The sequence below is a fragment of the Scyliorhinus canicula genome, chromosome 2 (assembly GCF_902713615.1).
Source record: "Scyliorhinus canicula chromosome 2, sScyCan1.1, whole genome shotgun sequence".
Classification (NCBI taxonomy): domain Eukaryota; kingdom Metazoa; phylum Chordata; class Chondrichthyes; order Carcharhiniformes; family Scyliorhinidae; genus Scyliorhinus; species Scyliorhinus canicula.
Window position 1 is genome coordinate 83,710,964 of NC_052147.1, and position 22,921 is coordinate 83,733,884.

General features: G+C 44.6%; 1 protein-coding gene across 6 annotated transcripts in view; it reads left to right on the plus strand.

Moving 5' to 3' along the window:
- rbm25b (RNA binding motif protein 25b) overlaps nucleotides 1-19,680 on the plus strand; it is a 162,424-nt gene extending 142,744 nt beyond the window's left edge. For 5 of the 6 annotated variants that reach the window (XM_038781556.1, XM_038781547.1, XM_038781517.1 and 2 more), the window contains exons 18-19: nucleotides 13,557-13,604; nucleotides 18,733-19,680. In XM_038781556.1, the coding sequence (XP_038637484.1) occupies nucleotides 13,557-13,604; nucleotides 18,733-18,825 (141 nt within the window). In that variant the 3' untranslated portion in view covers nucleotides 18,826-19,680. Of the gene's footprint in view, nucleotides 1-13,556; nucleotides 13,605-18,732 lie in introns of those variants that run through there. The other variant, XR_005458465.1, reaches the window with a different exon arrangement.
- The last annotated feature ends 3,241 nt before the right edge of the window (nucleotides 19,681-22,921 follow it).

Consider the following 22,921-nt stretch of genomic DNA (forward strand, 5'->3'; position numbering starts at 1 on the left):
ATTTCAAACCATTCTCCCTCACAGAATCACAGAATAATAGAGCACCCTTTGGCCCTTCAAGTCTGCACCAATGCACAAGACATACATGACCTGCCTACATAATCCCATTTACCAGTACTTGGCCCATAGCCTTGAATGTTATGATATGCCAAATGCTCAGCCAAATACTTTTTAAAGGATATGAGGCAACCCACCTCTACCACCCTCCCAGGCATTGTATTCTGGACTGTCACCACGGGTAAAAATGTTTTTCCTCAAATCACTACTAAACCTCCTGCCTCTCACCTTGAACATGTATCCCATTGTAACTGACCCTTCAACTAAGGGTAACAGCTGTCCATGCCTCTTAACACTGCAGCAAATAAATACATTCTAGTAAATTAAAGATATTTTTACCTATATTAAGTGTATTTGAAATACCTGGCTTCTACACCCTGATAATCTTGTCCACCTCTATTAGGTTGCCCTCAATTTTTCTCTACTCCAGTAAGAACAACCCAAGCATAACCTCTCTTCAAAATATTCCACCCCAAGCAACATCCTGGTGAATCGCCTCTGCACCCCCTCCAAGTGTTTAATCACATCCTTCCTATAATGTGGCAAGCAGAATTGCACACACTACTCCGGCTGCGATCTCACAAGTTCAATACAACTCCAATAATTACCTCCCTTCTTTTGCAATCTGTGCCTCTATTGATAAAAGCAAGTGTCTCGAGTTTGCACATTCTCCCCGTGTCTTTGTGGGTTTCAAAGCCACAACCCAACTGGGGCAGCAACCCAAGATTGGCTATGCTAAATTGCCGCTTAATTGGAAAAAATAATTGGGTGCTCTAAATGTTGTTTTTTTTTAAAAGCCAAGTTTCCCACACGCCTTCTTGACCACACTATTAACCTGTTCTTCTACCTTCAGAGATCTATGGAAAAATACACCAAGGTCTCTTGGTTCCTCGGAACTTCCCAGTGTCATGCCATTCATTGAATACTTCCTCATCACGTTATCCCTTCCAAAGTGTATCACCGTACACTTTTCAATTGCATCAGCCACATTTGACCACACCGTCTATCTTCCTGTAACCTCAGATATTCAACCTCACTGTTAACCACCCAGCTAATCATCCGCAAACTTACTGATCCTGTCCCCGATTATATCATCTAGCTGTTGTAGTTCGCAAAACAAACCACAGCTTCTCTGCTCATTATGCAAATGTCTGATATTAATTGATTTTAAGGAAAGCATGTTACTTGACCTAAAAAATGGCTTCCTCTGCATCCTTTCTCAGTTCAAGGTGAGAGGGGGAAATGTTTAATGGAGATGCGTGGAGTAAGTTTTTCACCCAGAATGGTGGGTGCCTTGAATGCCCTGCCAAGAGGATGTGGTGAAGGCAGGCACATTAACAACATTTAAGAGACATCTGGATGAATACATGAATAGGGAGGAAATAGAGGGATACGGACCGAGTAAGGGCAGAAGGTTTTTTTTTAGTTCAGGCATCATGATCAGCACAGGCTTGGAGGGCCGAAGGGCTTGCTCCTGTGCTGTACTTTTCATTGTTCTTTCCAAGAGCAGTCTGAATCCCATTGGCTTTGTACTTGCGTAGAAATACTAATTAGCAATTCTTGACCACAAGTATCATTCATAGAACCATAGAAAAGTTACAGAACAGAAGGAGGCTAATTGGCAAGCCCTGTCCATGTCAGCCTGAGGACACCCAGGTGCCCTTTTAAATCCCACCTTCCTGTAGCTCTGTAGCTTATAGCACTTAAGGTGCAGATCCAGATTCCTTTTTGAGTTTAGGATCTTTGCCTCCACCAACAACTCGAGCAGCAAATTCCCGACAACTTCCACACTCGGCAGAAAAATGTTCTTTTTCATGTCTCCACCTTCTGCCACTTGCCTTGAATCGATCTCCCCTGATTCCAGAGTTCCCCACCAATGGAAACAATTTTATCCTATCCACTCGTATCTCTTCCCCTCAATTTTGTACACCTCAATCAAGTCGTCCCTCAGTATCCTTTGTTACAAGGAATTTAACCCCAACATATCCAATCTCTCCCCGTAGCTACGTTTTTCTAGCCCGAGCAACATTCTTTTAAACCTGTTCTGCACTCCTCTCCAGAGCAATTACCTCCTTCCTGTAATGTGGTGATCAGAATTGCACACACTGCTCCAGTTGTAGCCTCACCCCAACATTATATTCTTACATTTATGTTCTATGTCTCTGTCAATGAAGGAGAGCATTCAATATGCCTTCTCTACAACCTTGTCGACCTGAACTGCTGCCTTTTGGGACCTGTGTACGCCGTGATCTCTCACTTCATATCTATCCCTCTTAGTATATTCCCTTTATTGTGTACTCCCGATAACTGTTTGACCTCCCTAAATGCATGACCTCACACTTGCTTTGTGTCAAGATCCATCAGCCACTTTACCGCCCACTCACTCCACCAATCCATCTGTATCGTTTTAGAGATTATTGCTATCCTCTACACTATGCACCACTCACTAATCTCCCTGTATCTTGTTCAAATCGTTAAAATATAACGAACCGTTAGGGTCCCAACACCAAGCCCTGTGGAACACATTACCCTATATCCCATGGGTGTTTACTTTTTTGACCATAGAATTTACAGTACAGAAGGAGACCATTCAGCCCATCGAGTCTGCATCTGTCCTTGGAAAGAGCATTCAACTTAAGCCCACCCCTCCACCCTATCCCTGTAACCCAGTAACCTCACCTAACCTTTTGGACACTAAGGGGCAATTTAGCATGGCCAATCCTCCTAACCTGCAGATCTTTGGACTGTGGGAGGAAATCGGAGCATCGGGAGAAAGTGCAAACTTCACAAAGACAGTCAAATTGAACCCAGGACCTTGGAGGTGTGAGGCAGCAGTGCTTTCCACTGTTGCTCGATCACCATTTGCAGTTATGAGAGTTGACCCTGAGACCTCTGAACGTTACCCTGTGTTTCTGGGTTACTAATGCAATGACAATACCACTACGCCATTTATTGCCTCAGGTATTATTACCAATCTGCCATGTGGGACCATGTCCAACGCCTTGCTAAAATCCAATTTCACAACATCCACTGCACCACCTTAATTATACCTCCTTGTCACTTCTTCAAAGAATTCAATCAAATTTTTGAGGCAAGACCTTCAGTTAACAAATGCATGTGGACGATCCCTGACTAGTCCGTGCCTTTCTCAGGATTCATTCTGCTAATTTGCCCACCCTTGCCATAAGGCTACCTGACCTATAATTGTTTGGCATTTCCGTCAATTCCTTTTTAAACAATGGAACTATGTTTGCATTTCTTTGGTCCTGCAGTACCTCTCCTGCATCTAGTGAGGATTGGGAAACCATTCTCACATCATTGCTATTTCCTCCCTGTCTGTCCTTGTTCGGCAGCCTTGGAAACAATCCATCTGGCCCTGGCGACATATCTTCGAATTAAATGGACAGTTTACAGCATAATTCTTCACAAGCCAATTCTTTCACATTTTTGCAGCTTTGGGACACTCTTGGATTGCTGCCAGTGTCTCCAAATGTGAACACCTTACACTATCACCTCAGTAACACAATTTGGGCCTCTCTTTGATCCTTAACTGTCCCACACTTCAGGTCACATTGCTTCTTGTTTTCGCTTCAGTATTCACTAGAGAGAGGGAGCTTGTTGCTCATGAGACCAGTGTGAACCAGATTAATAGACTCGAACAGGTTGAGGGGCAGCACGGTAGTATTGTGGTTAGCATAAATGCTTCACAGCTCCAGGGTCCCAGGTTCGATTCCCGGCTGGGTAGCTGTCTGTGCGGAGTCTGCACGTTCTCCCCGTGTGTGCGTGGGTTTCCTCCGGGTCCACCGGTTTCCTCCCACAGTCCAAAGATGTGCGGGTTAGGTGGATTGGCCATGCTAAATTGCCCGTAGTGTCCTAATAAAAGTAAGGTTAAGGGGGGGGTTGTTGGATTACGGGTATAGGGTGGATACGTGGGTTTGAGTAGGGTGATCATTGCTCGGCACAACATCGAGGGCCGAAGGGCCTGTTCTGTGCTGTACTGTTATATGTTCTATGAGACTAAGAAGAAGGAGGATATGCTGGAAATTTTGAAAAGCATCAAGATAGATAAGTCCATTGGGCCTGACGGGATATACCCAAGATCACTAAGGGAAGCGAGGATTGCTGTGCCGTTGATCTTTGCATCCTCACAATCCACTGGAGTAGTACCGGATGATTGGAGGATTGGCAAATGTTGTTCCCCTGTTCAAGAAAGGGAATAGGGAAATCCCTGGGAATTACAGACCCATCGTTCTGAGAGATAGGATTTATGATTATTTAGAAAAACAGTTTGATTGAAGGTAGTCAGCATGGCTGTGTGAGGGGCAGGTCGTGCCTCAAGTCTCATTGAATTCTTTGAGGATGTGACATATATACATAGAAGATAGGAGCAGGAGGAGGCCTTTTGGCCCTTTGAGCCTGCTCCGCCATTCATCACGATCATGGCTGATCATCCAACTCAATAGCCAAATCCTGCTTTCTCCCCATAGCCTTTGATCCCATTCTCCCCAAGTGCTATAGCCAGCCGCCTCTTGAATGTATTCAAAGTTTTAGCATCAACGACTTCCTGTGGTAATGAAATCCACAGGCTCACCACTCTGTGAAGAAATGTCTCCTTATCTTTGTCCGAAATGGTTTACCCTGAATCCTCAGGCTGACACCCCTGGTCCTGGACACACCCATCATTGGTAACATCTTCACTGTCTCGTCCTGTGAGAATTTTATAAGTCTCTATGAGATCCCCCCCCTCATTCTTCGAAACTCCAGCAAGAACAATCCCAACCTAGTCAATCTCTCCTCGTGACAGTCCCGCCGTCCCTGGAATCAGTCTGGTAAACGTTTGCTGCACTCCCTCGAGAGCAAGAACTTCCTTCCTCGGAGAAGGAGACCAAAACTGCACACAATACTCCACGTGTGGCCTCACCAACACCCTGTACAATTGCAGCAACACATCCCTGCTTCAATACTCGTAGCCTCTCGCAATGAAGGGGGGCATACCAATAGCCTTTTTTACCGCCTGTTGCACCTGCATCCATTCGGGTAGTAATCTGCCTTCCTGTTTTTGCTTCCAAAATGAATAACCTCACACTTATCCAAATTATACTGCATCTGCCATATGTTTGCCCACTCGACCAACCTGTCCAGATCTTGCTGTAGGATTCCTGCGTCCTTGTCACAATTCACCCTCCCACCTAACTTGGTACCATCTGCAAACTTTGAGATGTTACATTTTGTTCCCTCATCCAAATCATTAATATATATTGTGAAAAGCTGGGGTTCCAGCACCGATCCCTGTGGTACCCCACTGGTTACTGACTGCCAATTTGAAAAGGACCCATTAATCCCTACTCTGGTTCCTCTCTGCCAACCAGTTTTGTATCCTCCTCAATACATTTCCCCCAATCCCATGCACTTTAATTTGGCACAATAATCTCTTTCGTGGGACTTTGTCAAACGTTTTCTGAAAGTCCTAGTATACCACATCAACTAGCTCTCCCTTGTCGACTGCACTGGTCACCTCTTCAAAGAATCCCAACCGATTTGTCAAGCATGATTTTCCCTTCATAAATCCATGCTGACTGACAGATCCTGCCGCTGCTTTCTAAATTTTCCGCCATAAAGTCCTTGATAATGGATTCAAGCATTTTCCCCACTATCGATGTTAGGTTTACTGGTCTATAATTCCCTGCTTCTCTATCTCCCTTTTGGAATATTGGAGTGACATGAGCTACCATCCAATCTTCAGAGACAGTTCCAGAGTCTATAGAATCCCAGAAGATGACCGCCAATGCATCCACTATTTCCAGAGCCACCTCCTTAAGCACTCTGGGATGCCCTGGGGATTTATCCGCCTTCAATCCCATCAGTTTTCCCAGCACCATTTCTCTGCTCATATTGGGGAGGGTTTAAACAAATATGCCAGGGTGATGGGAACCTACGCAATGAGTTAGAGCAAGAGGGAGCAAGGACAAAAGCAAAGGCCCTCATTTCCTTACTCCCTCACTAAATCTTTAATTCTCCAACATTGCTGGGATCTGATTTGTGTCCTCATTTGTGAAGACAGAACCAAAGTACGTACTCAATTGCTCAGCCATTTCTTTATCCTTATTATGTATTTCCCTGTTTCTGTATGTAATGGGCCTATATTTCTCTTTACCAATCTCTTTCTCTTCAAATATCTGCAGACACTCTTAGTGTCAGTCTTTATGTTCCTGCAAGTTTCCTTTCGTACTGTACTTTCCCCTGAATCAATCCTTTTGTCCTCCTTTGCTGAATTCTAAACTGCTCCCAATCCTCAGACCTATTATTTTTCTTGGCCAATCTGGATGCTTCTTGTATCGGATACTATTTTTAATTTCCTTTTGTGAGCCATGGATTGGCCCTCTTGACCCCTTTGCTTTTGTGCCAGACAGGAATGAACAGTCGCTGTAGTTCCTCCATGTGTTCCTTGAATGTTTGCCATTGTCCATCCACTGTCATCCCTTCAAGTAACTCTCCCCAATCTATCAAGGCCAACTCGCGCCTCATATCCTCATAGTTCCCAGCGGGGCTGTTTAGCACACTGGGCTAAATCGTTGGCTTTGAAAGCAGACCAAGGCTGCCAGCCGTGCCATGCCACCACCTTTTCTTTTATGCCTGTCCTTCCTAAATACTGAGAACCCTGGGACATTCAGTTCCCACTCCTGTTCCCCCTGCAGCCATGTCTCCGTAATTCCAATTGTATCATACCCGTTTATATCTATCTGCGCGATTAGTTCATCCACTTTATTGCTAATGCTCCGTGCATTATATAGAAGCCTTCAAGTTTGTCTCTTTCACAATGCTTGTCTTGCTCCTAATATGTTTCTCAACTGCCCTGTTTGAATTTTGTCCTTGGTTTCTCCACCTATGACTTTACTTATTCATTTTTCGACCTTTTGCTTTTGTCCTTGCTCCCTCTTGCTCTAACTCATTGCGTAGGTTCCCATCACCCTGGCATATTTGTTTAAACCCTCCCCAACTGCTGTCGCAAATAGCCCCTCTCGGACATCAGTTCCAGTCCTGCCCTGGTGTAACCCGTCCAATTTGTACAGGTCCCACTTTCCCCAGAACTGGTCCCAATGCCCCAGGCATCTGAAACCCTCCCCCTGTAACCATCTGTTCAGTCACATATTCATCCGATATATCCTGTCATTTCTACTCTGACTACAAAGACCAAAGTACAGCACAGGGACAAGCCCTTCGGCCCTCCAAGCCTGTGCCGACCATGCTGCCCATCTAAACTAAAATCTTTGACCCTTCCTGGATCCGTATCCCTCTACTCCCATCCTATTCATGTATTATTCAAGGTGCACCTTAAATGTCATTATCGTCCATGCACGTTGCCACCCACGTTAGCACAGGCCTCAATCTCGCTGATACCTAAGAAAGACAAAGACCCAACGGAATGTGGGTCATACAGACCCATATCTCTGCTGAATGCAGACGCCAAAATACTGGCCAAAATCCTAGCCAAAAGGCTAGAAGACGGTGTACCTGAGGTGGTCACAGAGGACCAGACGGGCTTTGTCAAAGGTAGACAGCTGACCGCGAACATCAGGCGCCTGCTGAACGTGATAATGACCCCCTCCGGGGAGAGAACACAAGAGGTGATCGTCTCCCTGGACGCAGAAAAGGCCTTCGACAGAGTCGAATGGATATACCTCATAGAGGTACTGGAGCGGTTCGGGCTTGGAACAGGGTTCACCGCTTGGGTAAAGCTCCTGTACAACGCTCCCATGGCGAGTGTACAGACCAACAATACCAACTCCCAATACTTCCAGCTGCACAGGGGCACCAGACAAGGATGCCCACTGTCCCCGCTGCTGTTCGCACTAGCAATCGAACCGCTAGCAATCGCGCTCAGGGCAGCAAAAAATTGGAGGGGGATCCGAAGGGGAGGTAGAGAGCACAGAGTCTCACTCTATGCGGATGATCTGCTCCTCTATATCTCGGACCCACAAAGCAGCATGGACGGAATCATCGCGCTCCTGAAAGAGTTTGGAGCCTTCTCGGGCTACAAACTCAACATGAGCAAAAGTGAGATCTTCCCATTACACCCGCAAGGGGGGGGGGGGGGGGGGGGCAGCACCAAAGGGGCTGCCGTTCAAACAAGCCCGACATAAATTCCGCTACCTGGGGATCCAAATAGCCCATGACTGGAAAGGGATCCACAAATGGAACCTCACCAGCCTGACGGAGGAAGTTAAAAAGGACCTGCAAAGATGGAACACACTCCCGCTCTCCCTCGCGGGGAGAGTTCAGACGATCAAAATGAACGTACTGCCCAGGTTCCTCTTCCTGTTTAGATCCATTCCGATCTACATCCCCAAGGCCTTTTTCAAAGCGCTGGACAAACTCATCATGGCGTTCGTATGGGGGGGTAAAAATGCTAGGATCCCAAAGAAGGTCTTACAAAAACAAAAACCAGGGGAGGGTTAGCCCTCCCGAACCTACAATTCTACCACTGGGCAGCAACAGCCGAGCGAGTAAGGGGATGGATCCAGGAGCCAGAAGCTGAGTGGGTGCGTGCGGAGGAGGCCTCCTGCATGGGAACCTCCCTCCGGGCCCTCGCCACGGCAGCACTCCCATCCCCACCCAAAAAACACTCCAGCAGCCCAGTGGTGACAGCCACCCTCCAATCCTGGAACCAACTGCGGCAGCAACTTGGCCTGACCAAAATGTCGAACAGGGCTCCCATCTGCAACAACCATAGGTTCAAACCAGCACTGACCGACGCCACCTTCAAAAGGTGGAGGCAGGACGGGGGGACACTGACAGTCAGGGACCTATACACGGACGACAGGATCGCAACACTGGACGAACTGACAGAGAAATTTCAGCTAGCTGGGGGGAACGAGCTACGGTACCTGCAGCTCAAAAACTTCCTACGAAAGGAGACAAGGACGTACCCACAACCGCCACGACAGACACTACTGGAAGACCTACTGGACGCAAGTATCCTAGAGAAAGGGAACTGTAGTGACATGTATGACCGACTGGTAGATAGGGACGACACCGTACTGGACGCAACAAGGAGGAAATGGGAGGACGACCTGGGGATGGAGATCGGGTGGGGACTCTGGAGCGAAGCACTGCATAGGGTCAACTCCACCTCCACGTGCGCAAGGCTCAGCCTGACGCAACTAAAAGTGGTACATAGAGCCCACTTAACAAGAACCCGTATGAGTAGGTTCTTCCCGGAGGTGGAAGACAGATGTGAACGGTGCCAAAGAGGCCCGGCCAACCACGCCCACATGTTCTGGTCTTGCCCCAGACTCGTGGAGTACTGGACAGCCTTCTTCGAGGTAATGTCCAAAGTGGTGGGAGTGAGGGTGGAGCCATGCCCGATAGTGGCGGTCTTCGGGGTTTCAGAACAGCCAGATCTATTCCTGGGGAGGAGGGCGGATGCCCTTGCCTTTGCCTCCCTGATCGCCCGCCGTAGAATCCTGTTTGGCTGGCGGTCAGCAGCACCGCCCAGAGCTGCGGACTGGCTGTCCGACCTCTCGGAATCTCTCCAAATGGAGAAAATCAAATTTGCCATCCGAGGGTCGGACGACGGCTTCCACAGAACGTGGGAGCCATTCATGCAACTGTTCCGGGACCTATTTGTGGCCAATGTACAAGAGGAAGAATAGTCGGGAGAAGGTAGCGGGAGGGGGGGGGGGGGGCTTCAGGTTCGTTACGGGGGTTCGATGGCTAGCTAAGGCCCAAAACCAAGCTAAATAAACATGTTGGGGGGGGGGGGGGGGGGCGCAGTTACTACTACGAAGATGCTTACCTGTAAATATGTATGTTAATTTTTGCGTGTTTGTTTTTGTTTTTGTTTTTTTTTTTGTTTCTCTCTCCTAACAATTTGTAATTTGTTCAATATAAAATACGAAAACTGAATAAAAACATTTATTAAAAAAAATTATCGTCCATGCTTCCACCACCTCCTCCAGCAGCGAGTTCCAGGAACCCCCTACCCTCTGTGTAAAAAAAAAAAACTTGCCTCGTACATCTCCTCTAAACCTTGCCCCTTGCACCTTAAACCTATGCCCCCGAGTAATTGACCCCTCTACCCTGGGGAAATACCTGTGACTGTCCACTCTGTCTCTGCCCCTCACAATTTTGTAGACCTCTATTAGGTCGCCCCTCAACCGCTGTCGTTCCAGTGAGAACAAACCGAGTTTATTCAACCGCTCCTCAGCTAATGCCCGCCATACCAGGCAACACCCTGGTAAATCTCTTCTGCACCCTCTCTAAAGCCTCCACATCCTTCTGGTAGTGTGGCGACCAGAATTGAACACTATACTTCAAGTGTGGCCCAACTAACATTCGATGCAGCTGCAACATGACTTGCCAATTCTTATACTCAATGCCCCAGCCAATGAAGGCAAGCATGCCGTATGCCTTCTTGACTACCTTCTCCACATGTGTTGTTCAGGGACCTGTGGACCTGTACACCTAGATCTCTCAAGACTCTTGAGGGTTCCACCATTCACTATATATTCCCTACCTGCATTAGACCTTCCAAAATGCATTACCTCACATTTGTCCGGATTAAACTCCATCTCCCATCACACCGCCCAAGTCTCCAAACGATCTAAATCCTACTGTATCCTCTGACAATCCTCATCGCCATCTGCAATTCCACCAACCTTTGTGTCATCTGCAAACTTACTAATCAGACCAGTTACATTTTCCTCCAAATCATTTATATATACAACGAACAGCAAAGGCCCCAGCACTGATCCCTGCGGAACACCACTCGTCACAGCCCTCCAATCAGAAAAGCACCCTTCCATTGCTACTCTCTGCCTTCTATGACCTAGCCAGTTCTGTATCCATCTTGCCAGTCCATCCCTGATCCCGTGTTACTTTACCTTTTGTGCCAGTCTGCCATGAGGGGCCTTGTCAAAGGCCTTACTGAAGTCCATAGAGACAACATCCACTGACCTACCTGCATCAATCATCTTTGTGACCTCTTTGAAAAACTCTATCAAGTTAGTGAGACACGGCCTCCCCTTTACAAAACCGTGCTGCCTCTCGCTAATAAGTCCAAATGGGAGTAGATCCTGTCTCGAAGAATTTTCTCCAGTAATTCCCCTACCACCGACGTAAGGCTCACCGGACTTTGGTTCCCTGGATTATCCTTGCTTAAACAAAGGAACAACATTGGCTATTCTCCAGTCCTCCGGGACATCACCTGAAGATGGTGAGGATCCAAAGATTTCTGTCAACGCCTCTGCAATTTCCACTCTAGCCTCCTTCAGTATTCTGGGGTGGATCTCATCAGGCCCTGGGGACTTATGTACCTTAATATTTTTCAAGACGCCCAACACCTCGTCTTTTTGGATCTCAATGTGACCCAGGCTATCTACACACCCTTTTCCAGACTCAACATCCACCAATTCCATCTCTTTGGTGAATACTGATGCAAAGTATTCACTTAGTACCTCACCCATTTCCTCTGGCTCCACACATAGATTCCCTTGCCTGTCCTTCAGTGGGCCAACCCTTTCCTTGGCTACCCTCTTGCTTTTTATGTATATGCAAAAAGCCTTGGGATTTTCCTTAACCCTATTTGCCAATGACTTTTGTGACCCCTTTTAGCCCTCCTGACTCCTTGCTTAAGTTCCTTCCTCCTTACCTGTGGCTTAAGCAGAACAAACTTGATAGATGAGTACGAGCAATGGGAGTTGCAACTACCTGGGGCTCCGAGAGAGGTAACTGTTAAAGAAATTTGAACATTCCAACCTTCTACAATAAGAACCCAGTGATGACTGCTAGTCAAGTAGCTATTATGGCTGGCAATCATGAGTTAATCCATAAATGTAAACCGTTGCTCCATTACCCCCATAATTTCGAAAAGGATAGAAAGTGGGAGAGTGACAGAAAGGCAGGAAGCCAAGGTAAGAATGGATAGCTGGAAAGCATGTGGCACTGGTAAGACGAGACACGTTGATGAAGGTCGCGCAGTGGATGTGGTGTATATGGATTTGAGTAAGGTGTTTGATCAGGTTAGCCATGGTCGGCTCATAAGGGGGCATTGGATAGAGGGAAATTTGGCTGTCTGGATACAGAATTGGCTGGCTGAAAGAAGACAGCAAGTGGTGGATGGAAAGTATTCTGCCTGGAGGTCGGTGACCAGTGGTGTCTTCTGGGACCTCTGCTCTTTGTGGTTTTTATAAATGACTTGGATGAGGAAGTGGAAGGGTGGGTTAGTACGTCTGCCAATGACCCAAAGGTTGGGGCAGTTGTAGATAGTGTTGAAGGTTGTTGTAGATTACAACAGGACATTGACGGGATGCAGAGCTAGGCTGAGAAGTGACAGATGGAGTTCAACCTAGATATATGTGAAGAGATTCATTTTGGAAGGTCCAATTTGAATGCTGAATACAGGGTTTTAAAGGCAGGATTCTTGGAACTGCGGAGGAACAGAGGGATCTTGAAGTCCACGTACATAGATCCCTCAAAGTTGCCACCCAGGTCGATAGGGTTGTTAAGAAGGTGCATAGTGTGTTGGCTTTAATTAACAGGGGGATTAATTTTAAGAGCCACAAGATTTTGCTGCAGCTTCATAAAACCCGAGTTGGACCACACTTGGAATATTGTGTCCAGTTCTGGTCGCCTCATAGGAGGGATGTGGCTGCTTTGGAGAGGGTACAGAGGAGATTTACCAGGATGCTGCCTGGAATGGAGGGCATGTCTTATGAAGAATGGTTGAGGGAGCTAGGGCTTTTATCACTGGAGCAAAGAAGGAAGAGAGGTGACTCGATAGAGGTGTACAAGGTGATGAGAGGCATGGATAGAGTGGATAGCTAGAGACTTTTTCCCCAGGGCGGAAATGGCTGTCACGAGGGGGCATAGTTTTAAGGTGATTGGAGGAAGGTATAGAGGAGATGTCAGAGGTTGGTTCTTTACTGTGTGTGTGTGTGTGTGTGTGTGTGTGTGTGTGTGTGTGTGTGTGTGTGTGTGTGTGTGTGTGTGTGTGTGTGTGTGTGTGTGTGTGTGTGTGTGTGTGTGTGTGAGTTGCACTGCCAGCAGAGGTGGTGCAGTCAGCCATCAGGGACATTTCAGTGATTCTTGGACAGTACTGTTCTATGTTTATGTTTCTCTGTTTTACTTGAAATTAAAGACGGTTCCAAAACATAACAGTCTTACAAACCTCTGAATCATAACATGACATTTTGAAAGGTTATCAGTTAAGTTAAAGGTCCATCAGTATCACAAAACCAAATTCACTTTATCTGTCGTAAAACTCCAAAATTATAAGCAAACTACAAATTTATGAATCCGATATGAGAACATCTTGCATTGTTTCATTGATTTTTTTTGTGTGCAGAATTTGTGAATACTGTATCAGGCTGCACTGAAAACTCAGCAGTAGAAGTTTTTGGAACATTGGCTAAGCATTGAATGTGTGCTCTACCAATATTTTGTTAAATTTTAATTTAATTATAAATGTCGCTTGTGACTGAAATAATTTGTTTCCACAGGTCATGGCACACAGTTCACCACAGAGCATTTTAGATGATGTAGCCATGGTAAGTTTTTTCTGGCTTATTTTCTTTTTAGAATCTCTATTCCAGTACACCCTAAGAATGGCATGATTAATGACGGATCAGAAGATTGGACAGAATTTAGAAACCAGCAAATGATGAAAAATTAACAGACAAAGAAAAATAAAAATTGAACAAACCTGGCTGTGAATATAAAAACAGATTGCAAGAGTTTCTGCAAGTGTTTCTAAAGGAAAGGATGAATTGAGTATTAATCCTCAAGAGAGAAAGTTTAGGGAATTAATCGAATATAAGGAAATCGTGAAAGGTTCGCGTAGAAGACACAAATAATATCCCAGAAATACTTGTAAATCAGGAGGTGAAAGAGAGGGAGGATCTTAACAATTCTCATCTTCAGGAAAATAAAACTAATTTGAACTAAAGGCTGGCAAGTCCCCAAGACCTCATGACCTACATCCCAGTCTCTGAAAAGAAGTCACTGCTGAGACAGCAGATGCATTAATTATAAATTTCCAAACATTCCTCAGAATCTGGAAAGGTCCCATCAGATTGGAAAATAGCGGGTGCAACTCCCCTATTCAAAAAAGGAGGGAGACAATATTCAGGAAAATATAGACCAGTTAGTCTAATGTCAGTTGTATGGAAAATGCTGGAATCTATTAAGGAAGTTAAAGCATGCTACGACACCTGGGACCAGTACGTGGTCAATTCCAGCTTGACCTGAGAGAAGCAACACAGTTGAAATTAACTTTTGTTTAAAAGTACCAAGGTCTTTGGCTACCCAATAACTATAGTCACCAGGTTTGTAAATTTATACACCAATAACTTTTTATTATTAGTAGTAAGTATCATTAAATAGTCAACAAATACAACTGGTTAATTACTATCTAATCTCTGAACCCCCCCCCGTCTTTAACTTTTCCTACAATCTACAGGCAAGGCGGGCAAGCACAGAGAAAAAAAGTATGAGTCTCTATTTCAGATGGACGTCTTCCAGTTAGATTCTTTCAGTCATCCAATTGGATGTCTTTCCTTTAAGTCTGTATTGGTTTTCACTGTAAACTCATCAGGGTCTCGACTTCCCTGCAGACTCCGAAATAGTAGACAGGAAACATTTGGAAGAAAGAGAGAGAAAACAACACATAGATGCTGAGAAGAGGAGCTTTCTGCTGGGTCTTCTGAAAAAAATCCCACCTGGCAAGACCCAATCGCTGTCTGTTGCCAGGCAGAACACTGTCCCTGGCCAATCGATTGGCCACAGGACACCAATCCAACCGAGTCCCTCCAATCTCTCTAGTGTCATAAAGTTTGAATTATTCTGTTCAAAATCTAAATCTTGGCACGGTGTACTATTTGGCAACTCGTTTCCCTGCATGACTTAAAGGTACGTCTCCAGGAAAGATCATGGACCAGAAATGATAATGACAAATAAAATAAATAGGAAATAAGGGAATCGACAGGAAGGGCCCTCACAAACAGGACAACTTAAAACTTAATATGATCAAGCAGAGTCAAAATGGTTTTGTGGTAGGGGAGTCATATTTCACTAATTTATGAGAAATCTTTGAGGTAGTAACAAAAATAAGGTGGATAAAGATATGGGGCTGGATTCTCCATCGGCGAATGCTCTTTCTCCGGCAGCGCAATCACACCCACAGATCTTCTGAAGGCATGGGGGTGCCCACAATGGGAAATTCAATTGGCCGTGTGGCACGGTGGAGGATCCTGCTGCTGGTGGGGGCGCGGCGGACCAGGAAACGGGTACGGCGGGATGGTGAATCCCGTCCATGGTTTCCCAAAGGCATTTGATACCAGCTCTTGGTTTTAGGGGTTAACATATTATGGTTAGAGGACTTGTTAGCATACAAATCACCAAGTATGGCAAGTAGGTAGATAGAGCTGGGAAGGTAGTAGATAGTAGGTACCCCATCCACCACTGTAAACATTTACTATATTCTACCACCAAGGCACAGTGGCAGCCATGAATACCATCTTCAGGATGCACTGCAGGAATATCACAAAGGCTCTTGGACAGCACTTTCCAAATCCATGATTTCTACCACAGCTGGAGTACTGTGTGCAATTCTGGTCGTCACATTATAGAAACAATGTGATTGCACTGGAGGAGGTGCAGAGGCAATTCACCAGGATGTTGTCTGGCATGGAACTTTTAAGCCATGAAGAGAGGTTGGATAGGTTTGAGTTGTTTTCGCTGGAGCAGAGAAGATGGAGGATTGATCTGATCGAGATGTGCAAGTTTGAGGGACATGGACAGGGTGGATAGGGAGCAGCTGTTACCATTAGTTGAAGGGTCAGTTACGAAGGAACACAAATTCAACGTGAGGGGCAGGAGATTTGGGGTATTTGAAGGAAAGCTTTTTTTACCCGGAGGGTGGTGACGGTCTGGAATGCACTGTCTGGGAGGGTGGGAAAGGTGGGTTGTCTCACATCCTTCAAAAAAGTACCTGGATGAGTGCTTGGCACGTCATCACATTCAAGACTAGGGGCCAAGTGCTGGCAAATGGGATCAGGTAGGTCGGCAGGTGTGTGTCTATGAGTGAGTGTTTTTGTGTGTATGAGTGAGAGTGTTTTTGTGTGAGTGAGTGAGATAGATCTCCTTCTATATCTCTGTTGCTTGTGTGTGGCACTGAGAGTAATCCATAGAGTACTACTCCCAAGGTTCGTCTTTATCTTCTTCCCCAGCCCCGAAATCTAATATTACAAGCTTCTCTCTGTTCGTACTAAAATGCGCCACAGCTTCTGGCTCACTCCCTTCCTCCGACTGAATATTACGCACCCTCTACATGATGTTGTTTCCTCTATCCATATAACTGCACATCCCTGGACACTGAAGGGCAATTTTCTCATGGCTAATCCACCTCACCTGCACATCTTTGGACTTTGGGAGGAAACTGGAGCACTAGGCGGAAACCTTAGCAAACTCCACAGAGTCACCCAAGACTGGCAATGCCATCATACCACCCCAGATAGAGTTGGAGGATGCTCATGTGGGTGCTCTGCTTCTGCACGTAAATATAATGCAACCTCTGAAACAGTAGTCGGGTGAGGAAATTATCATGGAGGAAGGAATCTTGGCTGAAGGCCATAATTGTTTTCTCACTTTCAAGCACAATTTCATAATTTTTCCGTTGTTTTGGTAAATCCTTTGCGACTAATTAAATGCTAATGCAAACATTTACACAAAATTCAGCACATGGTTTTTCAAATTCCACAAAATATTGCTTTTCTGTTACTATACTATATTGAGCTGGTTAGCAGTCACATTTTTATGTGAATTTGGTTGCTTTAACAGGATTATTGCTCCATTAGCTTTTCCATCTGGTAAATGGACCCATAAAACCAGGTGGTGAAAGATTGAATTGGAGCACACTTTTAGAACCTTTATTGATCAGAAAGACATTTTAAACACATCACCTAATCTTACAATCTCTGTTTCAGACTGTCTACTTAGAGGTTTAAGTGAAGCCCCAGTTAATTCCCACAATCTCCATACAATTAAGCACAGTGACAAGTTGACATACACCGTTTAATTAATTATTCTTAATTGATGCAAATGATGATGTGCATCCAAACTGTGTACACAGAAAACTGACAGGTCTTTATCATCACACACCAAGGAATCTATGAAAGGATGATAGCAACTTGCGCATATTGTGGACAAGAACTTTTAACATCGTGGGTAACACCGGCCGTCTGTTTGGCTTTACTAGATTACGTGCTGGGCTGTCATGAAATACCACTCCAGGTATTGTGGCAGTCCCCAATTCAATTTTCATTTAAATGGTAGCTTGGAACTAGCTCGGTATTTCATTGTCTTGAGATTCCTGTAGCATTACTTATTTCATTATTTTAATCACAAATTAATATTTTAAAGTCTTCTGGCCTAATACTGGAAGGAATGCTATCCTGTCACAGTGTGGTGTATTGTATTTTAAAGAATAACTTTGGCTTCAAGTTTGCAATTGTTTATTTACATGGTTACCGAAAGGAACACAATGACCTGGAAGGCCTGAGATTCAATCCCTGATTTGTCCTGTTTTTTGATGATCACAAGGCAGTGGGATGCTGTGCATACCTTCTTCAATTTAGCCAGAGATTTGGGCTCATCACCATTAATTTATCTGCCCTGAGGGCAGCACGGTGGCGCAGTTGTAAGATTGCTGCCTCACAGCGCCGAGGCCACAGGTTCGATCCCCGCTCTGGGTCACTGTCCATGTGGAGTTTGCACATTCTCCCCGTGTTTGCATGGGTTTCGCCCTCACAACCCAAAGATGTGCAGGCCGGTGGATTGCCTGTGCTAAATTGCCCCTTAATTGGAAAAATTAATTGGGCACGCTAAATTTCGATCTGCCCTGTGTAAATGTGAACAAAGAAAAGTACAGCACAGGAACAGGCGCTGACCATGCTGTCTGTCTAACCTAAAATCATCTACACTTTCGGGGTCCATATCCTTCTATTCCTATCCTCCACCACTAACTCTGGTAGCAAGTTCCAGGCACTCACTACACTCTGTGTGAAACATTTCCCTTGCACATCTCCTCTAAACTTTGTCCCTCACACTGTACGCCTGTGTTCCCTAGTAATTGACTCTTCCACCCTGGGAAAAAGCTTCTGACTATCTACTCTGTCCATGCCCATCATAAATTTGTAGACTTCTATCAGGTCGCCCCTCAACTTCCGTTGTTCCAGTGAGAACAGATCAAATTTATCCAACCTCTCCTCATAGCTGATGCCCTCCATACCAGGCCAACATCCGATAAACCTCTTTTGTACCCTCTCCAAAACCTGCACATCCTTTTGACAGTGGCGACCAGAATTGAAGACTTATATTCCAAGTGTGGCCTAACTAAGGTTCTATACTATTGCAGCATGACTTGTCAATTTTTATACTCATTGCTCTGGTTGATAAAGGCAAGCATGCCCCATGCCAAATACATCTCTGCTTTGAAATCTCTCACAATACTTAGTGACTTTTCATTGTCTTAAAACGTCTCACAATGAGAGGTCATTAGAACAAAGTACCAGAACAAAGCGGCCATGGAAATCTACCCCAGGTTGAATCGGTACCTGGGAAATGAAGGAGGGAACCAAAAAAAGATTATATTAAACTGAATATTATTTCCTCCTCCAGGTACTGGATGAAGAAGCAGAAGTCTTCATTGTCAAGATGTGGAGGTTATTAATATATGAAACGGAGGCTAAAAAGATAGGACTTGTTAAATAGATTGTAATTCATACACATAGGAATATGTCTTTTGGAAACATTTCTTCCATCCTTCAGAATTGTAACTTTCATCTGTCTTCAGAGGCACTTGTGAAGCTTGTATTTTTTATTTTAGAGATAATGTGAAGTCCTGTCCCATTCCTTTGGTTTGTCATATCCCTGAATCATCCCTCTTTATTTCACTAAGATAAATGACTGGTTATTTTTTATAAATTGAATGCTTCATCACCAACACACTGTTCTGTCGGTGTTACGTTTATGGAAGGTTGTGATGTATTGATGCAAGGTATTTGCACTTAATATCCAGGTTGTTCCTGTGATATGGAGGAGCAGGTTTAGAAATAAGATGTTTATACACTTTTTGTTTTGAAACTAGTAATTTTGAGAAGAAGAACTTTGAATGATGCAGAAATGTTTTCTCATCAACATTATGAAAATATTTTAAAGGTTGCATTTAAAATGTTTGCATTTCCAGCAGGTGACAGAATAGGGTTTAAATGGTTTTGAAATAAATAAAAAGGTTTGCCAATGTCTTAGTTGACTTTTTAAAGAGATCTGTATCCCCTTTAGTTGCCAACATAGGTTTAATTGAAAATGTGTTTTGAAATCAAATCTGAACATTTTCCATTTTTTTATACAGCCAAAATTATTTGATGAGAATACAAGCTATTGTTTTTGTCAGCCTCGTGCAATTATTTTGGGGTGAAGTTTTAATAAACTACAATGACCTTTGTTTGTAAAGGGTGTAATGTGTTTTAACTGTAAAATGTTGGCTTCATGGTTGGCTTAGAAATACAATCTATGTAGGCCCATTAAAAGGAATGCTATCTCTTTAATGGATCATTTTGATCTGAAGTAACTGAATCCAGAAGTTGTTTATTTTAATCTGTAATGGTTGCGAGGCTTTACTTCGGAAGTCTTTAATGCAAAATATTAAGCAGCCGAAGTGAGAGATGTGTGGGACTCCAAAATGTGATGAGATTATTTATGACCGATTTGGGAGTGCTCTATTGAGTCCTGACATAATGTGAAGTACATATAGTTTTCCTTTCATTTAAAAAAAAATGATTTTGAAATTCTAGACTTGATAGTGTAGTTGACACACAACTCACAGAAAAAAAGCCGTTCTGATTACAAAAAAGAGAACTATTGTAAACACATGGGTGATTACTAACCGTTACAACAAAGAACGTGAAGTTAATTTTGCGAGTTGGCACTGTCAAAAGAGCATGTATTAGAATTTTGCTTTTAAAATCAATCTGTTTTTATACCCCCGCACCCTAGGCTGAGCTGCTGAGTTATGTCAAATCATGGACTAAATGATCCATCCCATTTGTATATACCTGTTTGGATTTTTTGTTAAAAATGACTTGTGCTTTTTAAAAATAGTGCTGTATATGTCTACTGGTGCTTTGTGGAGAGAGAGAAGCACACCGATTTCCTGGGTCACATCTGGTGTAAAATCCATGTAGAATGAGTATAAGAAAACAAATAGAACATGGAACATACCGTGCAAAAGGAGGCCATTCGGCCCATGGAGTCTGCACTGACCCACTTAAGCCCTGACTTCCACCCTATCCCAATAACCCCATCTAACCTTCTTTTGGTCGTTAAGGGCAATTTATCATGGCCAATCCACCTACCCTGCACGTCTTTGGACTGTGGGAGGAAACCGGAGCACCCGAAGGAAACCCACGCAGACACGGGGAGAACGTACAGACTCCGCACAGACCCAGCGGGGAATCGAACTTGGGACTCTGGCGCTGTGAAGCCACAGTGCTAACCACTTGTGCTACCGTGCTGCCCAATTTGGACAATTCTGTGCAGTGTTTAAAAAAAATAATAATTTTGAACCCAGTTTCTTCAGACTTCAACGGGGCAGGGTCGCATAGTTCAATACAAGAGTACTATTTTACTTACTGCTATGGTTTGGAATAATGATGACCATCTGTTATTAGCCAGAGGAGCACACAACTTTACTCCGATTTCCAATTCTCACAAGGGACTTATGGGTTTCACTGCCACCAATTCACCCCGAGTTATTACTTGTGTTATTACTCGCGCTTTTTTTTAATGAAATGCTGAATAAGTAATCCCAGGGTCATGTAAATCCTATCCTTTCAGGACCAGATTAAACATCTTGTTTTACTTGTTTTCTTAGTCTTGTACTGTGAAAAACTGTCCTGAAATACGATTCAGAGTACATTTTTGCTGAGGATTAGTGTCCACTTGAAACAAGACGGCATTCTGCCATCATGTGAAGTTTTTGCTTCTATTGTACGTTATTATTGAATAGGTTTGAAAGTAATGTCTTTCTAATGGCTTTTAAAATCTTTTTGTTCAGCTTTAAAATTTTACATATAAAACAATGCAAAACAACACAACCCTCTTTTCCCCCCCCCCCCCACTCCACCAACGAACAGCCCAGTAACTCAAAGAAACAGCCCCCCTCCATCCCTCCCCTCAGCAACTGATTGTAATCAACTCTTTAAAGTGTAGAATAAGCAGACCTCATCTCTTGCGAAACCCCACATTGCGCCCCCCCCCCCCCCCAAAGCAAACTTAACTTTCTCCAAATACAAGATCTCCACCAGGTCCCCAAGCCATACTGAGACACAGCGCGGAGAAGCTGACCTCCACGCCAGCAGGATCCTCCTACGTGCAATCAACGAGGCAAAATCTAAAACATCTGCCCCCTGCTCGCTTCTGCAGCTCTGGCAAATCCAACACCCCCAAATATGCCCCCCCCCCCCCCCCCAGGGGATTAGGCTCCAAATCCATGCGCAGGATTGCGACCTCCAAAATGTCTCCAACTTCGAGCAGAATGTCTTTCTAATGGAAGAACACAGGTGATACAGTTCCATCTATGTGCATGCTGTTGAGTTTGGATGAACTTGAGTTTAAGCTTATTTGGTTTAATTTGTCTGCAGAGTACAAGAGTATGCTTCATTTAACACGTTTTCTATAACACTTTTAAGTGGCACAATCTGGTTTTATTAGAGCACCATGAAAATGGAAAACCGGTTTATTTCCGATGTGTGGACGGTTTCTCAGACGAATACTTTATCATAGATGGAAAATATTTTTCTGGGCAGCACCTAAGTTATCTGGCTTTAAGTTACAGTTGCATTTGTTTCTGTTATTCCTCTTCACTGACCTTTTCAACTGTACCGACAAGAAAGGATACCTCTTATACTTGCAGTTCCCGGTGGGTTTGATTCCGACCCATGGGTGACTGGAGTCTGCTCGTTCTCCCCTGTGAGAGGTTCCTCCGGGATTTGCGATTTCCTCCTACAGTCCAAAGATATGCGGGTTAGGTGGAGTTACGGGGGTAGGGTGATCGCCAGAGGTATAACACAACTAGGAGCAGGAGTAGGCCATCTGGCATCATGGCTGATCTTTTGTGGACTCAGCTCCACTTTCCCGCCCGAGCACCATAACCCTTTATTCCCCCCTCCTTCAAAAAATCTATCTTTATTTGAAAACATTTCATGAAGGAGCCTCAACTGCTTCACTGGACATGGCATTCCATAGATTCACAACCCTTTGGGTGAAGAAGTTGTTACTAAATTCAGTCCTAAATCTACTTCCCTTATTCTGAGGCTATGCCCCCTAGTTCTGTTTTCACCCGCCAGTGGAAACAACCGCCCCAGATCTATCCAATCTATTCCCTTCATAATGTTATACGTTTCCAGAAGATCCCCGATCCCCCGCCGCCCGCATCCTTCTAAATTCCAACGAGTACAGTCCCAGTCTAATCAACCTCTCCTCGTAATCCAACCTCAATTCTGGGATTAGTCTAGTGAATCTCCTCTGCACACCCTCCAGCGCCAGTACGTCCTTTCTCACGTAAGGAGACCAAAGCTGAACACAGTACTCCAGGTGTGGCCTCGCTCACACCTTATATAGTTGCAGCATAACCTCCCTAGTCTTAAATTCCATTCCTTTAGCAATGAAGGACAAAATTCCATTCGCCGCCTTAATCACCTGTTGCACCTGTAAACCAATTTTTGCGACTCGTGCACTAGGACACCCAGGTCCCTCTGGACAGTAATATGTTTTAATATTTTATCATTTAAATAATAATCCCTTTTGC